The 25754-nt window shown below is 39.6% G+C and overlaps 1 protein-coding gene across 2 annotated transcripts in view; it reads left to right on the plus strand.

The window, feature by feature from the left end:
* The first annotated feature begins 1590 nt into the window (after positions 1 to 1590).
* LOC124605244 overlaps positions 1591 to 25754 on the plus strand; it is a 103906-nt gene continuing 79742 nt past the window's right edge. For both annotated transcript variants that reach the window (XM_047136800.1, XM_047136809.1), the window contains exons 1-2: positions 1591 to 1918; positions 2566 to 2658. In XM_047136800.1, the coding sequence (XP_046992756.1) occupies positions 2589 to 2658 (70 nt within the window). In that variant the 5' untranslated portion in view covers positions 1591 to 1918; positions 2566 to 2588. The remainder of the gene's footprint in view (positions 1919 to 2565; positions 2659 to 25754) is intronic.

A 25754-nucleotide genomic window follows, 5' to 3' on the forward strand; every position in this document is an offset into this window, starting at 1 on the left:
CGCGCAGTAACACATTACTACGTGTGTGGATATGCTTTTCGGACATACCGCAACTGCAGGTGAAGTCTATGTCTCCGTCCTAAATACAAATGATAATCTTTTTAAGTTCAAAATATTGATGTGGTTTCTCGCTAGTTTAGGCGCACAAGTATGCACTGTACTACAGTGTAAAGTTATAATGACTGTAAAGAAATTATAGGTCCGCAAACTTTGGAAATTTAGTTTCATTCCTCAATACGCAGTTTGCAAATTAAGAGATGGGTTCTAGTATCCTGCGCTAGAAGTTGCTTACCGAACTCCAAATGAATCGAGCGTATTTTCAGCTATTTTTCATCGCACTCGGTTGCAAAGACATTCTTGGCTAACGCAATGTTGCAGTACTCGTCCGTACTTGAGAGAGAGAGAGAGAGAGAGAGAGAGAGAGAGAGCGCAGCGCATTCGAGACCAGAAAGGCAGGCTGGATGGAGCGTGATATAGAGAGGCGAAAGAGAAGAGAATGTAGAGAGGAACTGGCCGAAGAAGGGGCGGGCAAACAAGCGGGAATGGAGGGGCTGAAACGAGAGAGATAGTGGGGGAAATGTATCTGGCCTGTGATTGGCTATTCCATGGAGCGCGTTCAGTAGCCCTCCATGGAGTCTACATATCGTGTGTAGTATAAAGTCGATAGCCGTCGTTTACAAATTACATTTTGTATGTAGTATAACCATTCTACTTTTATAACATAGGGAAACAATTATCACAGAAAAAAATGAGCGCTAAGGTGAGCTCTGCGCACTGCGTCAAGGGCAGAAATTGTAGTTTTCTGTGTACTCTTCACTTTTTTTTATCTCCGCGTTCTCTCTCAGATCAGATTAGCGCATTTTAAGTTGTGTATGCATTACGACGATAAAAAAAGTGTCTGGGTTTAAGAAAAATTATATAATGCTCCGGAAATTGGCTCCATTATACCATTATTGGTGTGAAGTTAGTGTGACAATTGTAGCACGTGATGGTTGATAGAGGTATGGAATAATCTTTGACAATTTGCAGTACACTGAAGTATTGTACGTCTCATTCGCATAAGACTGAACAGTGTGTCGCAAGAACATATTACTGTGCCTGATTACTAAACCAAGTTGGCAGTAACATGAGTTGTGTTGTCTGTTTGCTTACAGGCAAACTACTTCTGTATTGAACCTTACGATAGAAGTATTTTTCATGGAAACAGCCAACAATGGTGTACACCTGGAACAGTCAGAATTCCCACAAGGATAATGGGAACTGCAGTACTGCTAAGTTCCATCCAGTTTCGGGTATTTTCTGGAAATCTGTATACTATGGTTTCCTGCCTGGTAACTACCATCCAACAATGTTTTAGAAACGTATATAAGAATTCTTCAACAAAGGTGAAGCGCGTTCATTTGGCGCCAAGTGATCAGAACTTGTCACCCGAACTATAACGACAAAGCTTTTAGTAGGTTTCAAAATTAGATGCAATAATACATTTTATCACGTGATGAAAAAGTCTATAGATCATTGGACAAAAGACCCTCACTTATGTCTTGCGGGTACGTCACAGTACTAGGGTCACGTGACTCGTGGTCGCCATCTTGCCAGTTTCAGGTTGTTCAGGGTTAGTGACGTCGTGTCCTAACAAAAATTTGTAGTGGTAGCTTGTCACATTTTCGCAAAGTATGTGACGTTGAAATCGTAATGTATGGTGTAGCAGAGATAGAGGCTAACTTCTGATGAGTTGTGCAGCTTGCGTATTTTAATCCACGCCGTTGTTCTTGCGTATCTTTGCTTTACTCTTTCCCTGCTGGCGGCAGATGTCTTTTTAGGCGAGGAAATGGCGGGAGGTCAGAAATGTAACGCAGGCTTAGTGCAAGTGGACTAGTGCCTGTCATTCATCCCCCTAAAGGAGTAACTTTTAAAAACGGTAAGACATTCTGTAAGGCGGTGAACTATTAAGTGTGATGTATGAGCTAGTGCCATCTATTTGAAGTTGCAATGTGTACAACGTGTTGGGTACAAAATAATAATAATAATAATAAAAACAACACTGCTGTCCTCTAGCGAGTCGCGATTCGAGTGGTGTCGGGAAGCAAAATAATGTTACTGAAAGTCGCGAGGTGGTGAAATGTGATTCGAAAAACATTTTGACTAACAGTTGATTTACCTTTTTGTTTAATTAGTGCTCATTAACATTAGCGCATTGACAGAAAGAAATTTCAGTCCATAGAGTTCTGAAATTGTATTTTGTTTAGACGGTGAGTACAATGGTGCCTGCGTGTTGTACTGTAAAACATGGTGATTCCATAGTGATATTAATATGACGAACCGTGACAAATTGTAATGTAGAAAATAACATTGAAGGTATCCTCTAACATCATTTGACGCATTGCAAATCAGAACGTCGCATACGACAGTTCTTGTATGAAAAAAATAGTTTCGTTCACACACACACACACACACACACACACAAAAATAGTCATGTATACATAAGGGCACGCCATCTTGAATAATCAGTAGAATATTATACGTAAGGTGTCACCTAACCAAGTAAACTAGTATACTTTGTTTAAGGTTAAGAGATACCTGACGTCTCCATGGAGGCTGTGATGGGAGAAGCAAATGAACTTCAGCCGGATGATAATACTACGGCGTCCCGTGATATAGGTAACTGGAAACTTGTCATTTGTTGTATGAGTTGTTGTTTCGTATCTGATCATATAATTTTGTTATTTTGTGCTGATTTTGTATCATATCTCTGTATTTGTGGGTCTGCGGTGTTATTAGGGTACTGTGCCCTAGCCGAATGAGATCGCGAAACACGGCGTGTTTCTTCCCTACGTACAGCATTTGTACTAAACTTACTCCTCTTGACGCCCTCGCAGAAGATCGTACGTACGGTGATACTACGTGTTTAAGTGATGACAAGTGAAGAATTTTTCGAGACGCCGCATTCCGTAGTTTGTCACGCCTGTGTGTGCCGATCTAGCCTTTCTTGGCATGTACCAACCATATAGATCGTTAGCATGATTACAGAGGCGGAAATAGTTTTTGTTTATCTTTTAATAGCACTAATAGATTTTAGAAATAGCTTGTCGTAGAGAAACATGTTACATACCTTTGCGATATAGGCATGCATCTCATTGCAGTTCGATGGTTGCAGAGCACGAGTAATTATTTAAGAGCAGTCAATAATGTGCAAAATCCTTAACACAGGGAATATTGAAAGATTAGGCTTACACCTGCTATTCATCGCTCGTGAACTTACTGTGTAAACATGGCCATGTTGTATTATTTTGTTTAATTTTTGCCTGTCAATGAAATAGTTAAAAGAGAAGGGACTAGATTACTTAAGAGTGGTATTATTAAGAATTATGGAAGATCTGTGACTGTGCTCCACTCCGTGAAATTTGACTTGAAACTTTTGATACTCTGGTAAATACTGCGAAGAATGTGTAGGCCCTATGCTCTACCAGATTGCTATAGCACAGGAAACGTTAACATTCAACGTATATAGTTTGACGAAACAAATTTATAGTTTTGTATTATGTGGCTAGTTGAATTTATTGTTTTTACTGTTTTGTTTTATTTTTCGGTTGCGGGTGTTCTAGAACTCTCAGCTTTTATGAATCGTGTAGTTTAACTTGTATAGATTTAGTATTCTGTGTTAACAGCACCTATAAAATAGCTTCAGGACACACAATTCATGTACCATTTTTTTTCCCCTAGTGTTACAATGATTGTCGGGAGCAGATGAAGCCAGTCCTGCTTTGTCCCCACCCGCAGATTGCCCAAATCAGGGAGAACCATAGTGCATTGTCTTATAAGTTCTGCTTCAGTTTGACAGTGAGCTTTGATTTCTGAGAATGAGTTTGTCTGCAGTGCCCATGCATCAAGAGGATTATTTGATACTAATCATCAGCTTGAACCAGTGGTTTATCGTTAGTGGCTGCTGTGTCATCACATTTTGGTGCAAATGTTCAGTTTTGTTAGTTGGCAGAATCAGTGTTTGTGGTGACAAATTGATCTGTAGCTTAGCTTTAGTTCAAAAGGTGGCAGGTTATTTATTAGCTGAAGTCAACGAATATAAATAGAACACCACTTGATTGTGGTGACAGATTGACCTGGTGGCTTAGCCTGTTTGAAAAAAATTATCACGTAAATAATGTTACAGTCTCCTTGTTGTTTATGCCATTTGTCGCATGTTTCCTCAAAGCCACAGACTTGGATCGAATATTCCTCTTTATTATTGCTTACAGCAGTCAAGCAACTGCTCCATCACCTATTTTACCACAGGTGAAAGCTGCCTGGAAGAAGGGTTGCAGAAGTAATGTGCAAAACAGTTGTCAATTAGCTATCCTTGACATCCATTTGTTGTAGAATTTTGAGACATACTCTGAGATCAAACATAATGAGGTATCTTGAACAGAACGACCTCGTCCATGCCAACTAGCATGGATTTTGAAAACATAGATCACGCGAAACTTAATTTGTATTTTTTTCACATTACATCCTGAAACCCGTGAATCGAGGCAGTCCGGTAAGTGCAGTATTTCTTTGTTCTGAAAAGCATTTGGGTCAGTACCACGCCTAGGCGTATTATCAATAGACAATCCTATGTTATTTCAAAAAAAATTTATGTGACTTGATTGAGGATTTCTTGGTATGGAGGACACGGCATATTATTTTGGATGGAGGGTCCTCGATGGGTGTTTACCTTAGGGAAGTGTATTGGGTCACTTGCTCTTCATATTGTATAAATGTTCTTGTGCACGATATAAATTGTAACCTCTTACTTTTAACCGATGATAACAGTTATCTATAACAAATTATAGTCTGACTGTAACTGCATAAATATTCAGTCAGACTTTGACAAGATTTCAAAGTGGTTCAATGATTGGCAGTTTGCTAAGGGTGTTAATTATTTGAATATTAGTCCGTATAAATTATAGATGTTCTGAAAACTCCAGCTAAACTACAGCCCCGAGGAAAGAAAAGTCGTTATGGCGAGTAGCTCAACGTAGTACTGAAAATTCTTCATCTTTCTATTGATACAGATCTAGTGAGTCATTTTCCAAGAAAAAGTATGTACATTGCAAATTAATTTGCTGCTTATGCATAGACTTAATAATTTCTGTTGACATGCAGAAAAATATGCTCGATCTTACTTCCACTTTCTTACAACCTGAAATTCCAGTTTTGTAATGAAGTGCCTCACGCATGGTGCATTTCGTAACTAGCAGTGTGTAATTTTGTTAGATGTCTTCTTGGTGTTTGTAATTTTCTTATCACACACTTAACTTGCATGTGTACGAGAGTGGTGGCAGACAATCAGTCTCTCGCAAATACCTGGTGGGTGCCTTGGAGGCATTAGTGAGATGTCTCACTAGTGCCTGTTTTTAGCTTCAACACTTAATTGTTAAAGTGATGTGCGTGTAAAATGTTGGGTGGTGACATCTTGGCTTTGGGATTTTATGTTAGTGCTGATGTGGTGAGCCACTGTAGTGTTCATTGTGGTTATTATGAGTCAATCACAAGTGTTACATTAATAATGATAGCTGTAGTTTTGTAAGTGTATTAATTTTTAAGAGAGATTTGGAAATGAGAAGAATGTCCCTCTGTATGGCATTTCCTAGTAATATCAGTTGCCTTGGGAACAACTGGAGCATGTCGTGCGGATCAGAGCTAGAGAATATGTGCTGGTTGACAGTGTTACATTGTACATCCTGCCTCCATTCCAATGAAGGAAATGCACTCGAACATTCCAGTTTCAGTCCATGCTAGCGAATGTAAATGTGTGACAAATGTTGAGTTAACAGTTTGATCTTGTATAACCTGATGTGTAAATTTGCACCATATTTAATGCTTTCTTCTTATTTTAAACAAATTTTTATGCAAGTGTCGCCTCAGGCTAACACAGTGGAATCTTGGGAACATAGATCGGGATAGTGCAGTTTTGTGTGACTATATTGACGGCTTTTGCCATATGACATATGGCAGACATCAGTGACTTACAGAGCTCCATACAAACATGTTTTGGTGTGTTAAAACCATACTCAACATATTAGGAAAAACAGATCCCCCCACCTGACCATTCAGATTTATATTTGCCATTGTTTGTCTGATTTATTCACGGAAATTACAGGGATGGTTCCTGTGAAAATGACATGACTGTACTCCATCCATAATGACCTCATCATCAATGATCTGTTAAACCCATAATTATAGATTTTGAAAAGGGCTTTTGTATGGAATATTCTCTTTATAAATCTGAGATAATAAGGCATGACAAACAGGGATTGAAAGATTATCTACAACTTGTGCAGAAATTAGTCTGCTGTTGTATCAAAGGACATAAATGGGAAGCAGTAGTCAAGGAGAGCTTAAGATATGGTTGTGGCTAATATCTGATATTATTTAGTCTTTACATATATCCAACAATAAAGAAACCAGAGAGGAGAAATTTGGAAAAGGAGTAGCTCAGGAAGAAGTAGTCAAGACTATAAAACTAGCTGGGGGCAAGAATTCTGTCAGAAACACCAAAGTACTTGGAAGATCAGTTGAATGGAATGGTAAGTGTCTTAATAAAGAGGCTATAAAATAAATACCATTGAAAGGGAAACAAGATTAACAGTATGTGATGCGGGTGGAAATTAGATCAGGGAATGAGACTCTTCAAGTGTACTATTTCTGTTATTTTCACTACAAAATAACTGATGATAGCTGTAGGAAAGACGATATAAAGTGCTAACTGGGAATAGCCAGAAAAGTTTTCTCGAAAAATAATAATAAAAAAAACTTTAACATTGAGTTAACTTAGAAGATGCAACAAACTCACTAAAGAGACCGCTTACATTACACTTGTCTGTCATGTGCTGGAATATTGCTGCGTGGTGTGGGATCCTTACCAGGTAGGATTGATGGAGGACATCGAAAAAGTGTAAAGAAGGGCAGCTCATTTCATGTTATCGCGCAATAGGGGTGAGTGTCACTGACATGATACGCGAGTTGGGGTGGCAGTCACTGAAACAAAGGTGATTTTCTTTAAGAAATTTCAATCACCAACTTTCTCTTCCGAATGTGAAAATATTTTGTTGACACCCACTTACGTAGGAAGACATGATCATCATAATAAAATAAGAGAAATCGGAGCCCAAACAGAAAGATTTAGGTGTTCCTTTTTCCCACATGCCATTCGAGAGGGGAATGGTTGGGAAGTAGTATGAAAATGGTTCGATGAACCCTCTGCTAGGCAGTTAAGTGTGAATTGCAGAGAAACCATGTAGATGTAGAGTATAAATTTAAGCCATAGGAATTGTTTCCAATGTTCATTTGTCTGGTGTGTAGCCTTGTATGAAAATGAAATATTGGGCAGTAAATGCTACAAACTAGTTGAAAGTTGAAGTGCTACAAAATGATGCTGAAGATCAAATGGGTAAATCGGATAACTAATTGGAGGTACTGAAAATCAAACTAGAGAAACACAAATTTGTGCTACAACTTGGCTTAAAGAAATTGATTGTTAGAACACATCTGGAGGCATCAAGTAATCATCAGTTGGGTAATGGAGGGAGGTGGGGAGAGTAAAATCATGGAGGGGGATCAAGGCTTGAAAATAGAATGTAGGTGCAAATTGATGTAGGTAACAGTAATTACACAGATAAGGTGTCTTGTACAGGATAAAGCTAGAGCTGAAAGCAGCATCAGTCTGTCTTTGGACTGAATGGCACAGCACAGGTTGAAAAATGGAATGAGAGGGAAATGAAGGAAGACATTCTTTAACTCATAGAAGAATTGCTTTGACTTGCATGACATTCACTTAAAGGAAGATAGATATTTCTGTTATGAAATCTGAACCATAAGTTAACAATTCGAAATTTGCACTTACACCTTGTGAGAATAAGTAATAAGACTTTATAAGTGCAGTACTGCATACATTGTTTGTATTTGTAGTTCATCCCACTCTTCTTTCTCGTTTAATTCTGTATACTTCTTGGTGAAAGTTTTATGTGATCCTCCATTTGAAATAAACATCTCCAAAAAGTGTATGATCTTATTTACTGATATTTTTTAGTTTGAAACATAAAATAATCTGTTGTTATTGTGTTCTGTTGGATAATGATTTTTTTTAAAAAAATGGCAGGTTTTAAATGGGGAATAAAACAAAGAACAACTTGGGATAGTTGAGCTCATCTATCACAGTTCAGCATGAAATCAGAATCATGTGACAACTTCGAATCTGTCGTATGCTATTTACTGTGTAGTGGGTACAGTGGGAATATAGGAAAGCGAACAGAAAAAGAAGAGGACACAAGGATATCATCAGCTGTAGAGGGTATAGTATTTCTGTTGATGCCGCCATGTTTTGGTGAAAAATTTTTATTGTTCCCTCTCCAAGGGTCTGTGGGTAAAGCAGTCATGGAATGATAAAAGTTTTGTGTGTGGCTTGGTTTTAAGTGGCTTCTTCTGTAAGAAGTAACAGTGAGAAAGCCGATAACTGGTTTGGAAAAAATTAGTTCGCTCACATTTCACATACTGCCTCCAGCTGTCTCATAGCAACTTCTGCCCATGTCCTACACAAAGATAAAATGGGAAGACAGTTTTAGATCAATAAGGAGCTGGTCGCAGAGGGGGAAAAAAATTCACAGAAACAAATGTAATGTATCTGTTTTGTTCATTGAACTCAAATTCCAGATATCTACTGGATCGGCAGTCTGCTTTTGCTCCTAGAGTGCATGCTCCCTCAAACTTCGCCGATCACGTAGATGACTGGAAATGAAATTAGAACTCTACACTCGTGCACGGGAACACACGTGCAAACTCTTTTAAGCTTACCCAATTGGGAAAGTAACCTTTTTTTGATCATGAGGGATTACCAACTTGACTTCTAAGGTGTTGACCTCTATAAAACACAACATCCACACCATAAGGCCTATGATTTGCCACGTACACCCATCAAGGGCTACTGTCCGAGCCCTCAATTTCTCAAGCCCCGAACCACTCCATGAAATTATTTTACATACGTGTCATTCTTCCAGTGCATTTCAGAATCAAGATACAGGCATTTCAGTGGACCATTGCCTGCTTCCCACTAATTGCTCTACTATGTGGAGTGCTGCTTCTGCTTCCTACCAGGACTTTCAGTAGTTTCTTTCCAACATATATTGGAAAAACACCTGAAGCGCAGTGTTCTATGTTGTTAAGTCTAAGTTAACTCATAAGGCAGTTTAATGTTCCCTACAAACATGTCTCTGTGAATCATGGTAACTGCCTCCATCGTTTGATGTTTCAAAGGAAAGAGCTCTGATTTGTGTTCTGTCTCTGATCTTAAATACAGTTCTCTTTTCTGCATTAACTTATATTGACAAAAAAAAAATATTGTTAGTCATGTACACTACAAAAATCATTTCCCAAAAATACTGAGAGAGTGACAAACTCTCCTCAGAAACTCCGGTCTTCCAAAAACAAATTTGTGAGAACTTTGGTTTCTACAGCATCCCACAAAATGAATAAAATGTAGTGTGTCCAGCAGATTCAGCACTTTCACAGATTGTAGCATGTTAGTATGTTGCTGATAATGTTGTACAAGACACTTGAAATGAAACTGTGTTATAACATCCATAATTCCTTGATCAGTGTGCTGAATTTTGCTAGTTGTTTTGGAATGAAAACTAGTAGATTGTTTTGTAGTGAGACACCTTTCAGGTGTAGTTTACGAGAAGTTCTTCTCATCATTTTGCGATAAAACAATATCAGCCAATTCACTGATTGTACTCCTATCATCCAGGCACTTTAGAGATTCTTGGACGTGTATGGTTTTGAAGCGATGTGGATTTGCAGATGGGAAGCAATTTCAGTTTCTCCTGTCTGTAAGCATTCTTGGAAGCGGGTACTACACAGTCTTTGCTCAGCTTTCCATCACCAGAACTTTCTTTATAGGGTGCAAGACTTCGTAGGCACAAGTTTGAAACAACATGAAATTCATACCTATTAAGTATGATATGTTTTTCATACTTTGACATCAATCCTGCTAAAACGCCATTTGTCCTGTTAGTAAAAACATCTTTGTTTATGGATTTTTCAGTAAACAATTTCAGAACATTCCTCAAACCTATTGACGCAATCCATAGGCAAAACAAAATTTTCTATTCTTATCTCGCTGGAAGTTTATAGAGTCTTTGCTAGAGTTATTCATCGACTTAGAGTTATTCATAATGGGACCCCATTACTTATATGCACAGAACTAAATCCTTTTTTCAGATAATCATATATCCCAGCTTTCATTTGCTGGTACTTTGTTATCCCATCAAGAGCAATTTGGGGATATGTGCACATGTTTGCATGTTGGTGTAGAGATACAAGAGTAATTGCCAGTATAGCCAAACAAGATGACTAAGTTCTATCTTTGGAAAAACTAACACTGCTCAGCTCATACTGAGAACAAATGATACTTGATACTCAGTGGAACTGTCTTTTACATACTCACCATTAATACAGAAATTTAAGAAACTTAACTCCCATGATCAAATCATGGCAACAATCTTTCAGAAAGTGACATATCTTGTCGCATTTTTGCCTGAGACTGTAACTGCTGATGTCTACTGTGAAATATTACAAAAGCTATGAGCTGTTCATAACAAATTGTTGAGATGTGTTATTGCTGTGAATTTGTTCACTACATGATAATGCGCAATGCATGTGGCACACAGGATCTGATGTAATTCTCTAGGTAGGTAGCTTTGGTATTTATTTCGCACATCCCATATCTTGTGCTAAGTGACTCTTCGTTGTTTCCAAAGTTAAGAGAAATTCTTGGTTGGGAAGGTGTTGTAGATAAGTGTTACAGGGGTCAGATGCAGCATTTCTGTGGTGATGTGCTTTGTACCTTTACCTTCCAAATATACTGCATCTTTTTTCCCAGTATCCGGCGGCAGAGCTACCTCTATCATCAAGTCTGGGGCAGTAATATCTCAGAGTGATAGCCCACAAAGGTCGCTCACTGCAACGTAAGTAGCCGGCCGGTGTGGCCATGCGGTTCTAGGCGCTTCAGTCTGGAACCGTGTGACCGCTACTGTCACAGGTTCGAATCCTGCCTCGGGCATGGATGTGTGTGATGTCCTTAGGTTAGTTAGGTTTAAGTAGTTCTAAGTTCTAGGGGACTGATGACCACAGATGTTAAGTCCCATAGTGCTCAGAGCCATTTTGCAATGTAAGTGGACACTGCTGTCTGAACTGAGAAAGTGACACTATCTGCTAAAACTGCCTAATGCGTTCCCTTTCCGGAAAACACATTTGATAACTGTATTAAATTTACAGGTAAACTGTCAGATGAAAATAGATTTCACAAAATAGTGTTGTACAAAGTATTGAAATTTATTAGAGTAAGGAAATCTGAAGCAGAAATTATCCTGTGAAGAAATGTTAAATATATCTGTGGTTGTCACAGTTGAAGTGTGGTGCAAAATAAATGTTTGTGACAGTGAAGGAACTGAGTTCTGATGGTCACTGATCCATCTTTACTGAGCATGGCGCCACAACGGTAAGACAGTGGTTTGAGCCCCCGTCTAGCCAGCCATATTTTTGTTTTCTGTGGCTTCTCGAAAACACTTTATAGCAAAGCTGGGATGTTAAATGAAACAACAAGTTTACTGCTACCAGTCACTGTGATGGTGGTAACAGTAAACTTGTTGTTTCATTTATAGTCAATAACAGTCACGGTAAAGCCTAACCTAAAATGTTCGCATTTAAAGCTGGGAAGTTTGCTCCATGACTGATTTCGTTAAGTTCAGGTGTTAATATCTTGTCGGCCAAGTCTGGTATCAGCATCCGCATTAGACTGTCCATAAGATATTTTCAATATTACTGGCCTTTTATTTGCTGTTGACAGATACAGTGAGATGGAGTTGGAGAGAACCTGTGCTGAAGTATGTCCTTAACACATTGAGGCACAAATATGTCTGTAAGGCTGGTGCCAGTGCAAAACACTTGTCTGTAAATGAAACTCGTAGAACAAACAGTGAAAATAAAATAAATTAGATATGGCAAGAATAACTGGGATTGGTGGACTTCCGTGCTAACCACCAGATTCACACACATTGGTCATAAAGAAATTCATAGAAACCTAAAATAAATTGTGCAGAGTAGCCCATGTAGTAGTAGTAGTAGTAGTAGTAGTGCGTGGTGACTTCAGCCTGTCCAGTATCAGTTGGTAAAACATAGCATACATTATCTATACGAAGGCAAGCAGCCATGTAGATTAATAGTAAACAACTGCCTCTAACAACTAATCCCATAGCTCAAGTATGGAAAAACATTTTAGACAGGTTTAGTGACTATGATGTTATTATAGGAAGAACGATCACAAAAAGAAAACCATAAAGCAAGTTAGGAGCACATTTAGTGTAGATCTGGCAAACAGAACGGTTGTTGTTAAATTAAGTCATAAACTAAAATAAGTCATAAACTACTGTCTACATAAATATGTACCAGACAAAGAAATAAAAAGCTGTAACAATTCACTGTAGATAAATGGCACCATTGAGAGAATGTTGTAAAAACAAACTACTACACTCTTGTTACAAAAGAGACTACAGGAAGACTGATGTGGCAAAATTAATAGCAAGTTCTGCGTCCTTAAGGACCATGCATGTGGCGTACATTAATTTTTCAGGCTATGGCAACAGGATCTGTCAGAAAATCTTCGGACATTGTGGTAGTACTTAAAGTAAGTGAACAGAAGCAAAACTTGCTTTTCAATCTCTTGTGGGCCCATGTGGTGTTGAAATTGAATGCAACAGACATGAAACAGAAGTATTAAATTTTACATTTAAAGATGTATTTATGGATGAAGTTACTACAGTACCATTGTCTGAATGACACACAAAATCTTGAATAAGAGAAATTGATGTTTGTGCTACTCGAAATGAAGTCCCATTCTTCTTGACAGAGTGTAGGGGAACAATGCGGGAGACCTTCACTGCCATACTAGGCAAGGTCCTAATGGAAATGGTTTGCCGTTGCTTTCCTCCAACGGTAATGGGGAGGGGGGATGACGACGACACAGTAACACCCAGTCATCTCGGGGCATGTGAAAATCCCTGACCTCGCCGGGAATCGAACCCAGGACCCCGTGCTCAGGAAGTGAGAATGCTACCGTTAGACCACGAGTTGTGGACTATTCACATTATTAGTATTGAAAAATAATCTGATGAGAGTGCGAGGTCCTGACAAAATTCCAGTTAGACTTAATGTAGAGTGCCCTTTCCTAGCTCATCAGCAACAGGTAGTCCCAAATGACAGAAAGTTGTGTGACTTGCTCTCGTTTTAGAAGGGAAACAAAAGATGGAATGTGCAGGATTACAAGTTAATATTGGATGAGAGAAACAACAAGAATGATTTGACAAGGCATTGAAAGACCTAATCCAAAACATGGCCTCTGGAGTAGATAATATTCACTCAGAATTATTGAGCGCCCACCATCAGAATATTACTACACCTGGTTGCAAGATACGGCACAGGTGAACGACTTCAAGAAGAATGTAATAATTCCAGTTCCAAAGAAAGCAGATGCTGTTAGGTTTTAAACTATCAGTTTAACCCTTTCGTGAGCAAAATTATTGAGCAATTTTTTTTTAATGAATGGACAGCAGATAGTAGTTGACAGATAGGTATATTTATCATACAGAATATCAAATTTGCTTCAACTGTGAAAGTGAGGTCACACAACAAGGTGGGAAGTATTCTTCCCACTGCCCTTCCTTGGAGTTAAATGACAAAAACAACTTCTTCAATATATGTCACATTTATTTGATAAATTTACTTCGTTTTTTACAATGATTGTTCACAATTACTTGCCATGAAATTTTCTGAAACATGGGTCTATGCAAAGTGGTGTGTGACAGTATGTACAAACACAACGAGTGCGCTTTTCTGCAGCTTTGGTACTATAATGACAGCACCTTCTGTAGGTTTCTCCTAAAATGGGTTGATGCTCCCCTACAGCCACATGATGAACATCTTCAGGTACTTTACTCCTTTTTGCCAGAACGACAGGTTTTTGTCCACGCCTTTTTCGGGATGAGAAACCAGCGATCAATTGTCTGTCTAGATGGATCCTGTATGTGAGCTGATCATGCTGTCCACTTTCTCTTTTACTTATTTTCCGCAGAATAAAACTGTTCACTATAGCAACATCCGCCAGGAAATAAAATATTCTGTGCCACCATTTTACAGAACATCTGCCAAAAGCATACCTTTCTCATAATTGATCAAACTTATGGACACCACCCATTATTTTGTTGTATTCTGCCACAACTTCATGACAGAAAATCTCTGTACTAGTACCATCCTTGTTTTCCCTGTTCACTGTGGCTGTTTCTCTTGGGCCATGAATTGAGGACAGGAAAGTGACTGGATGGTTATCCATCCATTTTACTGCAGAAATGGCACCTTTTGTTTCAAACTGGAATTCTCCTCATTCCAATTTTACGTTTTCCGTCATAAATTTGGGTAAATATTTCCTGTTGGTCTTCACTTCCACATCCATACACACCCCTATTCTAAAGTGATTATGTATTTCCTTTGTTAGATCTACTACAACCCTTTGGCCCAATGTCGAGCTACTATCTGCCTTACACTTGCCTGTGTAAACGTCAAAGTTCGTTTTACATCCAGTGAGTGCATCTGACAAGCACCACACTTTGTAGCCTTGTTTCACTGGCTTCATTGGCATATACTGTTTCAGAGATGATCGTTCTTTGAAAGGAATCATCGATTCATCCACTGACATAAATGATGAGGGCTCATAATTATTCTTACAGCTCTGCAAAAGCTTTTCAATCAATGGCCGTAATTTATGCATTTTATCATATTCTGGATGATTTCTTCTTGGGTTTGCAGTTTCGTTGTTAATACAGTGAATATTCTCTACAATCTTCTTAAATATTTTGCTTGTCATTACATTAGCAGTTGGCTCTACGTTTAGTATAGGGTCTAAACTCCAGAAGTTAGAGAGAGCAGGAAGTTGGTGAATTCCCATTAGAATACGACATCCTATATAAGCTCTTATTTCTTGAGTAGTTGTGTCCACCCAGGTTTTTGATGGACATCTACTACCACGATTTTGTTTTGCGTACAAGTTTGTTTCATTTACCATGAGAGTGAAAACATTGTCATCAAAGAACTTGAGAAATAAGTGAGCTCCCGATCATTGGCATTACAGAGAAATTTTGGTTTTCCTTCCATTCGTGTTTCAGAGTTGTTCTTTACATTGTCGAAGTAAGAACAGTCACAGTTCCATTCTTCTTCACTTTCACTGTCCAATGTATCAGTACCGGCAACAGTTAGGAACACGAATCATTCACTGTCATGTTCATCACCATAAATGTCTTGTTCCACAGAAACATGCCTTGAATCACTGGTGACTGTGTTATCTAGAACATTTCAGTTCATCTGCAGCACCTTCATCTTCTTCAGTTTCTGAATCACTTTCATCAGGTATTGAAAATAATACATTGTAAATTTCGTCAACATGTTTAGGATTGCTGCGGTCTAGGGAATGAGACATCTGAAAGGAAAGCAATGCAAAGAAATAGAAAACTGGAGGGTGTAAAAAATACTACGTCAATTCAACAGAAGTAAGCACTTGGTTTGGTATGGTAAACTTGACATTCTTTGGTAACATAATGATCTGTGCTGCATTATTTCTGAAACCCACTAAGTCAAAAATGTCAAATAAATGTGGCAAAATATAGACATATTCGTTCTAGAGACATAAAACAATGGGCTATCAAAGAGGCGATGGGAAGGATCACAAAATCAAATACTGCAAGTAAAGTCCACAAGTAATGTAAGTAAAACACCAAACAATAAGACACCATAGCAAAAATCAATAGTATTTACCCTATACTATAGCTTTGAGGAAAAAAATCACAAAATGTCACACAAACAGCACTGAAAGGCCCCTCTACAGAGCAACACTCAGCCATACAATGCCTCTGCACGAAGGTACAGCAAAAACGGCAGGAACTTCCGATTGAAAGTAGTACCCTAAACTGTTCTCTAGGTGGCAGCACCATACAGAGGTGGAGCTGTGAATCCCACGGGGCTAGGAGCGAGTTCATTTTAGTGGGAAGTATGTTTCCCATGGCTCATGAAAGGGTTAATAAGTCATAATTGTAAGATACTGAAATGAATTATATAGAAGACTAGGAGAAATTGACGTTGGGTTCGGGAGAAATGTAAAAACACACAAGACAGAATTGAAACTATGATTTATTTTTAGAAAATATGGTAAAGAAAGGCAAACCAGCATTTATAGCACTTTTAGAAGTAGAGAATGCTTTTTATAATGTTGACTGGGATACATTCATTGAAATTCTGGTAGTAGCAGGGGAAAAAATATAGGGAGCGAGATATTGTATACGGCTTGTGCAGAACGAGACTGCAGTTACAAGAGTCGAAGGACATGAAAGGGAAGCAGTGGTTGAGAAGGGAGTGAGACAGGGTTGTAACTTATCCTTTATGTTATTTAATCTGTACATTGTGAGCAATCAGTAAAGGAAACAAGGAGAAATTTGTAAAGGGAATTATAGTTCAGGTGCGAGAACTAAAAACTTAGAGGTTTCCCGATGACATTGCAATTCTGTCAAAGACAGCAAAGAACTTGGAAGATTAGTGTCTTGGAAGAGATTATAAGATGAACATCAACAAAAGTAAAACAATGATAATAGAAAGTTGTAAAATTAAATCAGGTGATGCGGAGAAAGTTAGATTAGGAAATGGTACTCTAAAATTTTGAGCATCAGAAGAAAAGAGGAATTTTTTAACATCTAATATAATTTTGAGTGTTGGGAAGTCTCTTGTGAAGGTATTTGTCTGGAATGTAGCCTTGCACTGAAGGAAATATGGATGATAAGCAGTCAGATAAGAAGAGAACTGGGTGTTACAGAAGAATGCTGAAGATTAGTTGAGTAACTTCTGATTAAGTTGTAATGACCCAGTAAATTAGATACATTAACACAATTTAATTTTTCTTTCTTTTTGGTTATTAATTCAATTAATAATTAACACTGAAGCAATTCAGTATGTGTGCCATTGTTTTTCGAAAATAACAACCAGTGTCACCTGTTGGTTGAATGGGAATTTTTTTCACATTTTATATTGTCTGTGCAGAGTGATAATATTTTTTTATTACTTGACAGTGATTCACTAATAATTATTTTATCAGTGAATTAAATATGAAAATCTTAAGCCATTTATAAAAAAAAAGCTAACATTTGAGAGAGAGAGAGAGAGAGAGAGAGAGAGAGTGTTGCACTACTTAGATAAAAAATTGTTTTGTTATTGAACAAAGATGAATGGTTAGTAGTTATGAGTCAATGACCAGCAGGGTGCATACGATGCCTGATTTGTGAATGGTGATGGATAGTGGCCAATACAGATATTAATTTTTGCGGAGGAAACCATTTCATACAAGGAGAGAGAACATTTGTTGTTATGGGTAAGTCTGTGAGGGAGTTGTTTAAGTACATCCAGCTTGAACTTTGTGGTGGACATCAACTATGCACTGAACTGCTTTACAGTTAAGCAACTAACATATTGTAAAGTCAGACCAATCTCACAGTTTTGTTTTGCCTAGAAATGAGTAATTACAACTGCTGACAACAAATTCATTTTTAAAGAATAACTGTTCCCACATCGCCATTTCTTAACATTACATTGACAAAAAATATCTTTGTTAAGATACTGTTAATGATTTTTTTCTTTCTGGATTTGTGTTTGAATGTGACTGAGATACTGGCATGTTATGTATCATGTGTAAATGAAGTGTTGATGACCTCACTGAAAGTTTGGCTCTCATCTTTGTGAACCTTAAGTGAATCATATTTAAATGTTTTAAAACTCGTGCTAAAGTTCAGTGCTCGTACTATATGTGATTGCACTAATGTTACTCGTAATGGAGGTTGGCTGTCCGATGGCCTCACATCATGAAACGTGAAGGAATTACCAGTTTGGTAAAGGAAGTGTGGTGGGACAGTGATGATAAATATTGTAGAGGGAGACCAAAGCTTCAGACTCGAATGTATGTAAGCTGCAATAGTTACCCGGAGATGTTTCCATTTACCGAAGATGATGATGATGACAAAAACAATGCTTTTGGCTGCCTGTTCCGGGATACTAGAGCATATTAGAATATGCTCGATATGAAGTTCCTCAGGAAAATAAGCTTCTCCCAAAGAATGAACATGGATTCTGGAAAACCTACTCGTTCGAAACACGGCTTCCTTTATTTATACATGACATCTCTGAAACGGTAGATTCAGGCGAAGATGTAATTCCGCTTTCCTTTATTTCTGAAGAGCATTGGACACTGTACCGCTTCGTTGATTACTAACCAAGATATAATTGTATGGAATATCTTACAGATAAAGGATTGACTTGATTAATATTAGACTACTAGAAACCAGTGTTATGCAGCAAATGTTCTTCAGAAATGAAAGTATCACTGCATGTGCCCCAAGGAAACGTAGCAGAACATCTAATACTATCAGTATACATATAACAACATTGACAAAATTATTTAATTGGATAGATGAAAAATCTACATCTTGAGATCGTGGTCTGAACTGGTTTGAGGTAGGGTTCAATGTCAGGTTTGCTGTTGGAAAGGTTTTGGGATTGGGTTGCAAACTGATATTTCCAATGGCTGACTTGTGAATGAAAGTAGGTCCTTCCAAGAATTCCTCGCATCGAGCATTGCTTCATCACCCTCCCCCAGGTCTCTACAACATGACACTAACCTGTTCTCTGCAGAACTCCAAGCTCTGTGTTCCCTAAAAGCTGATGACCTCATCATTATCCTCCCAGTAGACAAAGGATCTACCACTGTAGTACTAGACTGAAAGGAGTATGTTAATGAAGGTTTACACCAGCTGTCTGACCCCGCTACGTACAGTGTGTGCCATCAAGATCCCATCCATGTGATTCAAACTGACCTGCAGTCCCTCCTTAAAACCGCAGACCCCTCACAAGGACTGACACTACAATCCACAGAACTTCTCACTCCACCCAAACTACACACCCCCATCTTTTACCTTCTTCCTAAGACCCACAAACTCAATCATCCACCAAGCGTATATCTGCCTTAGCTGATCAGCACCTGCAACCTGGAGTACAAAGACCTCCCTCCTATAACAAAGATATCAACCATTTCCTAGATCTTCTGAAATCCCTACCCGTCCTGCTCCCACCACACACCTTGCTGATCACCATTGATATGCCACCTCTGTCTATAGCAACATCCCCATGTACATGACCTGTCCACTGCTGAACATTTCCTCAGCCAGCGCCTGCCTGATTCCAAACCTATGACATCCTTCCTTCTCACCTTAATCAACTTTATACTCACCAACTACTACTTCACCTTTGAGGGGCAGACATACAAACAAATCAGGAGTATGGCCATGGGAACCAGGATGGCTCCTTCCTAAGCTAACCTTTCCATGGGTCGCTTGGAGGGGCCTCTCCGGTTCAGCCCCTGGTTTGGTTAGATACATTGATGACATCTTTACCATATGGACTCTGGGTGAGGCTGACCTGCTAAAATTCTTCAAATCTCTGAATACCTTCTCCCAAGTAAATTTCAAATGGTCCTATTCTGAATCCCATTCCACTTTCCTTGATCTCATCCTCACTGAGGGCCAGCTACACTCTTCCATCCATGTTAAACTGACCAACAACATTTTGACAGCTGCCATCCTTTGCGTCTCAAATGTTCCCTCTCATACTGCGTTAGGATCCAAGGCAAACATACTTGTTCGGATGGAGGCACTTTACAGCAATACACCATTCTCGCCACAGCCCTCACTGCATGTAATTACCCCACCAGCCTAATTAAAAAGCAGATTTTGTGGGCCATCACATCCAATCCTGGTACTGCTGATCCCTTCAAAAAACAGGTTTGGAGCACACCATTGGTGACTCAGTATTATCCTGGTCAGGAATGTGTTAAATCAGCTACTTTGAGATGGCCATGACTTCCTAAAATCATGCCCTGAAATGAGATCCATTCGGTCTGGAATTTTGCCCACCATGCCTAGAATAGCTTTCCTGTGCCCTCCCAATCATTACAATATTCTTGTCTGACCCTATGCTCCTTCTGCACCCATCTCCCTACCCTATGGCGCTATCCCTGTGATTGTCCCCGCTGCAAGACTTGCCCTATGCACCCTCCTACCACTATCTATATACCCTATGGCGCTATCCCTATGATTGTCCCCGCTGCAAGACTTGCCCTATGCACCCGCCTACCACTATCTATAATAGCCTTGTAACTGTCGAAACATATACTATCAAAGGGAGAGCCACCTGCGAAACGACATGTCATATACCAGCTGTTACGTAAACACTGTTTGGCTTTCTACATCAGCATGACTACCGTCAAAGTATCAATTAGGATGAATGGGCATAGGCAGAGGGTGTATACTGACAACTCGCAATATCCTGTTACAGAGCATGCTTTATAACATGACATTTGTGACCTCGGCACCGGTTTCACCACACACGCCATATAGATTTCTTCTGTCCCAGCATTTCTTCACTGTAACAACTTTTTGCTTCACTCTGTTTTAACTAATGCATGATGTTTAAGCAGTAATCTCTGTCTGCATATTACCCTGTCTTCCACCTTTAAGCTCTCAGGCTTTCAAATCTCACCTGATGCAGTCCCCAACAATCAGTCTTTCTTTCTCATCCTGTATGGTAAATCTCCCCTGACCTAGGGCTCTGGGTGACTTTTGTAAACTATCCATTTTCCTAGACTTCTCCAGTCCTTTTCATTCACCCCTTTTCTGTCCTCTTCAACTCTTCTTTCTGACTTCTTGTAAGGGGTAGAGAAGTATGTGTAAAACAATATGTCCGTACAATGATTGCAAAATTATGCTATAGTAGAGTTGGAAGGTAAAATATAGATTATATGTGCTCAAGTGCTTGGTGTCGACATTGCCTATATCAGTCACTACTTGGCCGTGTGTACATATAGGCATTTGAAGAATTTCTCAGGCAACTACCACCATCATTTCTTCTCATTGGGGATTTCAACTTACTTAACATATTGCCTCTGTTAACACTTGCCCCAAGGGTGAGTTATAAATGCTTTCTCTTTTGTCTGTGTACAGTGGGAAAGAGATCCACCTCAGCACTGCTGCAGATTTGATACCAGGCACTAGTCATTCCTGCTCTCTCCTATTCTTACTGCTCAGTGGAAAGGTCGTGGTGATTTGTTCTGGTGACCATATGCCAGTGTGGATTCACTCTCCTGAAAGTAGATCACTTTCTGAAGTGTGGCAAGATGAAATGGACACACAGCCATTGAAACAAGAAAGGATGTTGGACATAGTCGACCACAATACTGGGGTGATTCTTCAAGCATCCATCCCAAGATCGGTAGGCCGAACAGGTGGCAGTGTATTCTATAGTGAAGTGGGCAGTGATATTCCAAAATCCAGGACAAGTGAGTGTTTTGTCTTGACAAATTGGAATCTTTAAACCCTGTCTTGGTCAGGATGTCCTGTTGTTCCTTCTTTCTTCATGTCACTTGGTCACAATTCTCAATGTCAGGCAAATATAAAATTCAGGAGATGGAAGCTGAATATTGAGATACAATGCCCAGTCACATTAATGAGACCACCTGCCACAAACCGTAATAATCACCTTTTGCAGTGCGGGCCACTGCGAGATGTGCAGGAAGATAGTCAGCGAGGCTCTGGAAGGTATTGACAGGGATGCGGAGCTGTGCTAGTTTCATGGTTGAGGATCCACGGTGCGTACAGCCTGATCGAGACGGCCCCACGGGTTCTCGAATGGGTTTAAATCCAGGAAGTTTGGTGGCCAGGGGAGTATGGTAAACTCATTTTGGTGCTCTTCGAACCACAGCTGCAAGCTGTTGTGCATTATCTTGTTGGTAAATGCCACCATCTTGAGGAAAAACACATGTAGGAGATGACAAGGTCCCCAAGGATAGATGCCTACTTATGTTGATCCATTGTGCCTTCCAGAATAACGAGATCACCCAGGAAAGGAAAAAAAGAAAAAAAAATTCCCAGACCATAACACTCCCTCCTCTGCCCAGGACCCTTCCGATCATTCTTGCAGGGTGTTTGTTTTCAAATGGCCATCTGTCCGATGGAGCATGAAATATGATTCATCCAAAAAGGCCGCCAGTTGATACTCATGGATGTCCAGTTGCGATATTGGTGTGCTAATTCCAGCTTTTGTCGCATATGAACAGCAGTCAGCATGTGTGCACGAACCAGGCACCTTCTGGGTAGGCCCATATGCTGCAAAGTTTGCTGAATGATTGTTGAGGATACACTGTTAGTAGCCTTTGTCTCATCTGGGCGACAGGTGCTTGACATTTGCACATCTGTTCACCCATACACATGTCTGCAGCTGACATTCCTCCTTATCAATGGCCTATGGAGCACCACAGTTGCCTTGGTGCCACTTTTGGTTAGCTCCATTTTGCCACATATGGTATACCTCAACCGTAACGGCATTTGAGCTGTTTACAAACCATCATTTCGGAAACATACATCCTTGGCCTGAAATTCGGTGATCATGCCTTTTGAATGTGAGATAAACTGCTCCATTTTTGCATTACGACAATGACTGTACTGTTTCCTGCATCCCTCGATGTACTTCATATACCCTCCATTGCTAGTGCTGCCACCTGCCACCTGTCAGTGGTTATTGCACAGTGACATTGAATGTAGACGGTGGTCACATTAATTTGACTGGACTGTGTATAATCTGCTGGTCAGCCTTCATCATTATTGGGTTTACCACTGTGGCTTTTATCCCAAGCTACTTCTGATGTCTGTCTGCAGTTTCTGCTTTCCATAAGCATTTGTATTATTTTAATAATGAAGTGATTTTCCATCCTGGACATGCAAAGCTGATGAATTGGTGCGATCATTGTAGGCGATTCAAGGGAATGCTATCCCAACATTTGTTTGGAAGTAAAAAGGGTTTAAAATTCCCCAGACCGTTGCACTGCATTCCTTGAGATGCAGAGCAAGGCAAGCAAGAAGACAGTAACACAGATCCTTAGGAGAAATGGAATGACAAAGAAGGCTGAGTTCCCATCAGTCAGACAACAATATAAAGAACTACTACACCAAACAAGACTAGAGAAATGGGGCATATGTTAAGGACCAGTTGGTAACAGATGTTTGGCGATTTCCATACAAACTTGCAACAAACAATGTTTGATCACCCACTATATTTTCAACCCTGATATGGTCCGATGGCGACAGACAGTGCAGTACATACTCAGAATTCTGTTGTCAGGCAGTACAATGATGGAGGACACAGAGTACCATCAGCAACTTCACTCTGAATTACTAGAGCAGCATATGAAAAACAGTGTCGTGATTCCATTTGCTCAGGAGGAAGTAAGGCTGACTGTAAAGAAGTTACAAAAGAAGAAAGCCCCAGGGTCTGTTTAGAATTATGGCAGAAGTGTTGCATCAGTTTGAGGATGAAATTGTACCATATATAACAGTGTTAATCAATGAATATCTTCTGTGGGGACGTGTGCCCAGATACCAGAAAATCTCGAATATGTTTATACTAAAAAAAAGGGAAGACAAAGACCCAAAGAAGCAAAATTTTAACTGGCTGATTTTTGCCTGGTTAAAGCTCTAGCCAAGATTCTGTGTCATCATCTGAGGGACCACAGACAGGTAGGAGGCATGAGCCCCCTGCACTACAGTTTCAGGAAAGGGAAATCCACTGAGTATGCGATAGATCCCGCAATGAACATTGTGAAAAACTCGGTGTTTATAGGCATATCTATCAATATAGCTTGGGCATTAGGTAATTTGTAATGACCTGCCCTGTTCAAAAGACTGAAACAGGTGGACTGTCACAGGTGTGTCTATAACAGCCTATAAGGTTATTGCACAGACAGGTGCAATTACAACACCCCGGAAAGAAAATTGTGAAAAAACATCACCAATGGCTGCCCGCAGAGCTCCGTTTGCAGCCCTGAGTTCTGAGATGTTGGCGGTGAGCCGTTATTGAACCAGCTACAGAGTATAACAAACACTAGACACTGCATCGCCTACACAGGCAATCTCCTAATTATAATATATGCCAACTCAAGGGCTAAATACAATGAAAATTGTAAGTTTGTTCTTGAGGGACCAAATAACTGCTGTGTAGGAAACAAACAGTAGCAGCACACAAACCAACCTGTGTATTATTAAAAGGAACATTATCAAGGGTGAGAAACCTCACAATTAGCATGCATGACCAACATGTCAAAAGAAGGAAGTATGTAGGAACCTTGGTATAAATATGGATGAAAAGCAAAACCTTTATTTTCTACAAGAGAGGCATTAAACTTGTGAACAAAATAGCAACAATTGGCCAAAGAAAATTTCAACTGCCGTTAAGTGCAACCAGAATGTACCACAACACAATCATAATCCGTGTAGAGTGTTACGGATCAAGCGCTTGGGGTCATAGTCAGAAAGGTGAGGACATCGCAGGCTCTACAGTGAGCACAGAGAATTTTACTCCTGCGCCTCTACATCAAATAAGGAAATAAAGGAGTGAGAATATTATGAAAAGGATAAGTTGCCACTCACCAATAGTGGAAATGTTGAGTCGCAGATGGGCACAACAGGAAGAATGTGAAGCAAGTAAGCATTTGGCCAAAAGGCCTTCTACTGGAGTAAACAGGGGTACGCACACGCCGCCCCCCCCCCCCCCCCCCCACACACACACACAACACTACACACACACAACTACTATCTGTGGCTGCCAAGGCCAGACTCAAATAAAGGCATGTGCTGATACAGAATGGCAAGAAATCTGGAACAGAGTAAAACAGAGAGAACTTCTCAGTTCCTTCCTAACACAAAAGAAAAGTTAAGAGCGTTTATACTTCCTTCTGACGAAGGGATCTAGACACCAATTGTTGGGACATGGCCGATATCCCAGTTACTTACTGACAATACAACAACATATTACAGACAATTGTGAATGTGGAGCAGTTAGCACCCTGGACCGTATCATCTGGGGATGTGCCATTAGACATGATGTTACAGACCAGCACAGGAATGTCTTTGCTAATATGACAGTTTATAGCATAATAAAGAATGAGGAACTGTGGCATGAGTTAAACTTGCTGACAGTTAAAACAACAGCTTATGAACTGCAAGCCTACATAGCTCAGAAACCACCAAGAAGAAGGCATACTTCGTGACAATGAAGCACACAATGGCAGATCATTTACCTACAATGCCAGATGTGTGCAGAGTGAGAAGCGGGCTTAAAGGTACTGGATTTGCATTCAGGAGGTGTGTGGTTCAAATCCTCACCAGGCTGTCCAGGCTTAGGTGTTGCATGGTGTGAACGTCTTATTCAGTAGGTGGAAGTGGTTGTTGTTGCCGTTGTCGTTGTCTTATTAATATGTGGACCATTTTAACAAAAATATTGGACACATCATGGTATTAACAATTTAAGAACAGCAAAGTAACATAATTTGTATGTACAGATGTTTATATACTTATATCTAAAAAGAAAGATGATGAAACTTACCAAACAAAAGCGCTGGCAGGTCGATAGACACACAAACAAACACAAACATACACACAAAATTCTAGCTTTCGCAACCAATGGTTGCCTCGTCAGGAAAGAGGGAAGGAGAAGGAAAGACAAAAGGATATGGGTTTTAAGGGAGAGGGTAAGGAGTC

Source organism: Schistocerca americana, chromosome 1 (genome assembly GCF_021461395.2).
Source record: "Schistocerca americana isolate TAMUIC-IGC-003095 chromosome 1, iqSchAmer2.1, whole genome shotgun sequence".
Classification (NCBI taxonomy): Eukaryota; Metazoa; Arthropoda; class Insecta; order Orthoptera; family Acrididae; genus Schistocerca; species Schistocerca americana.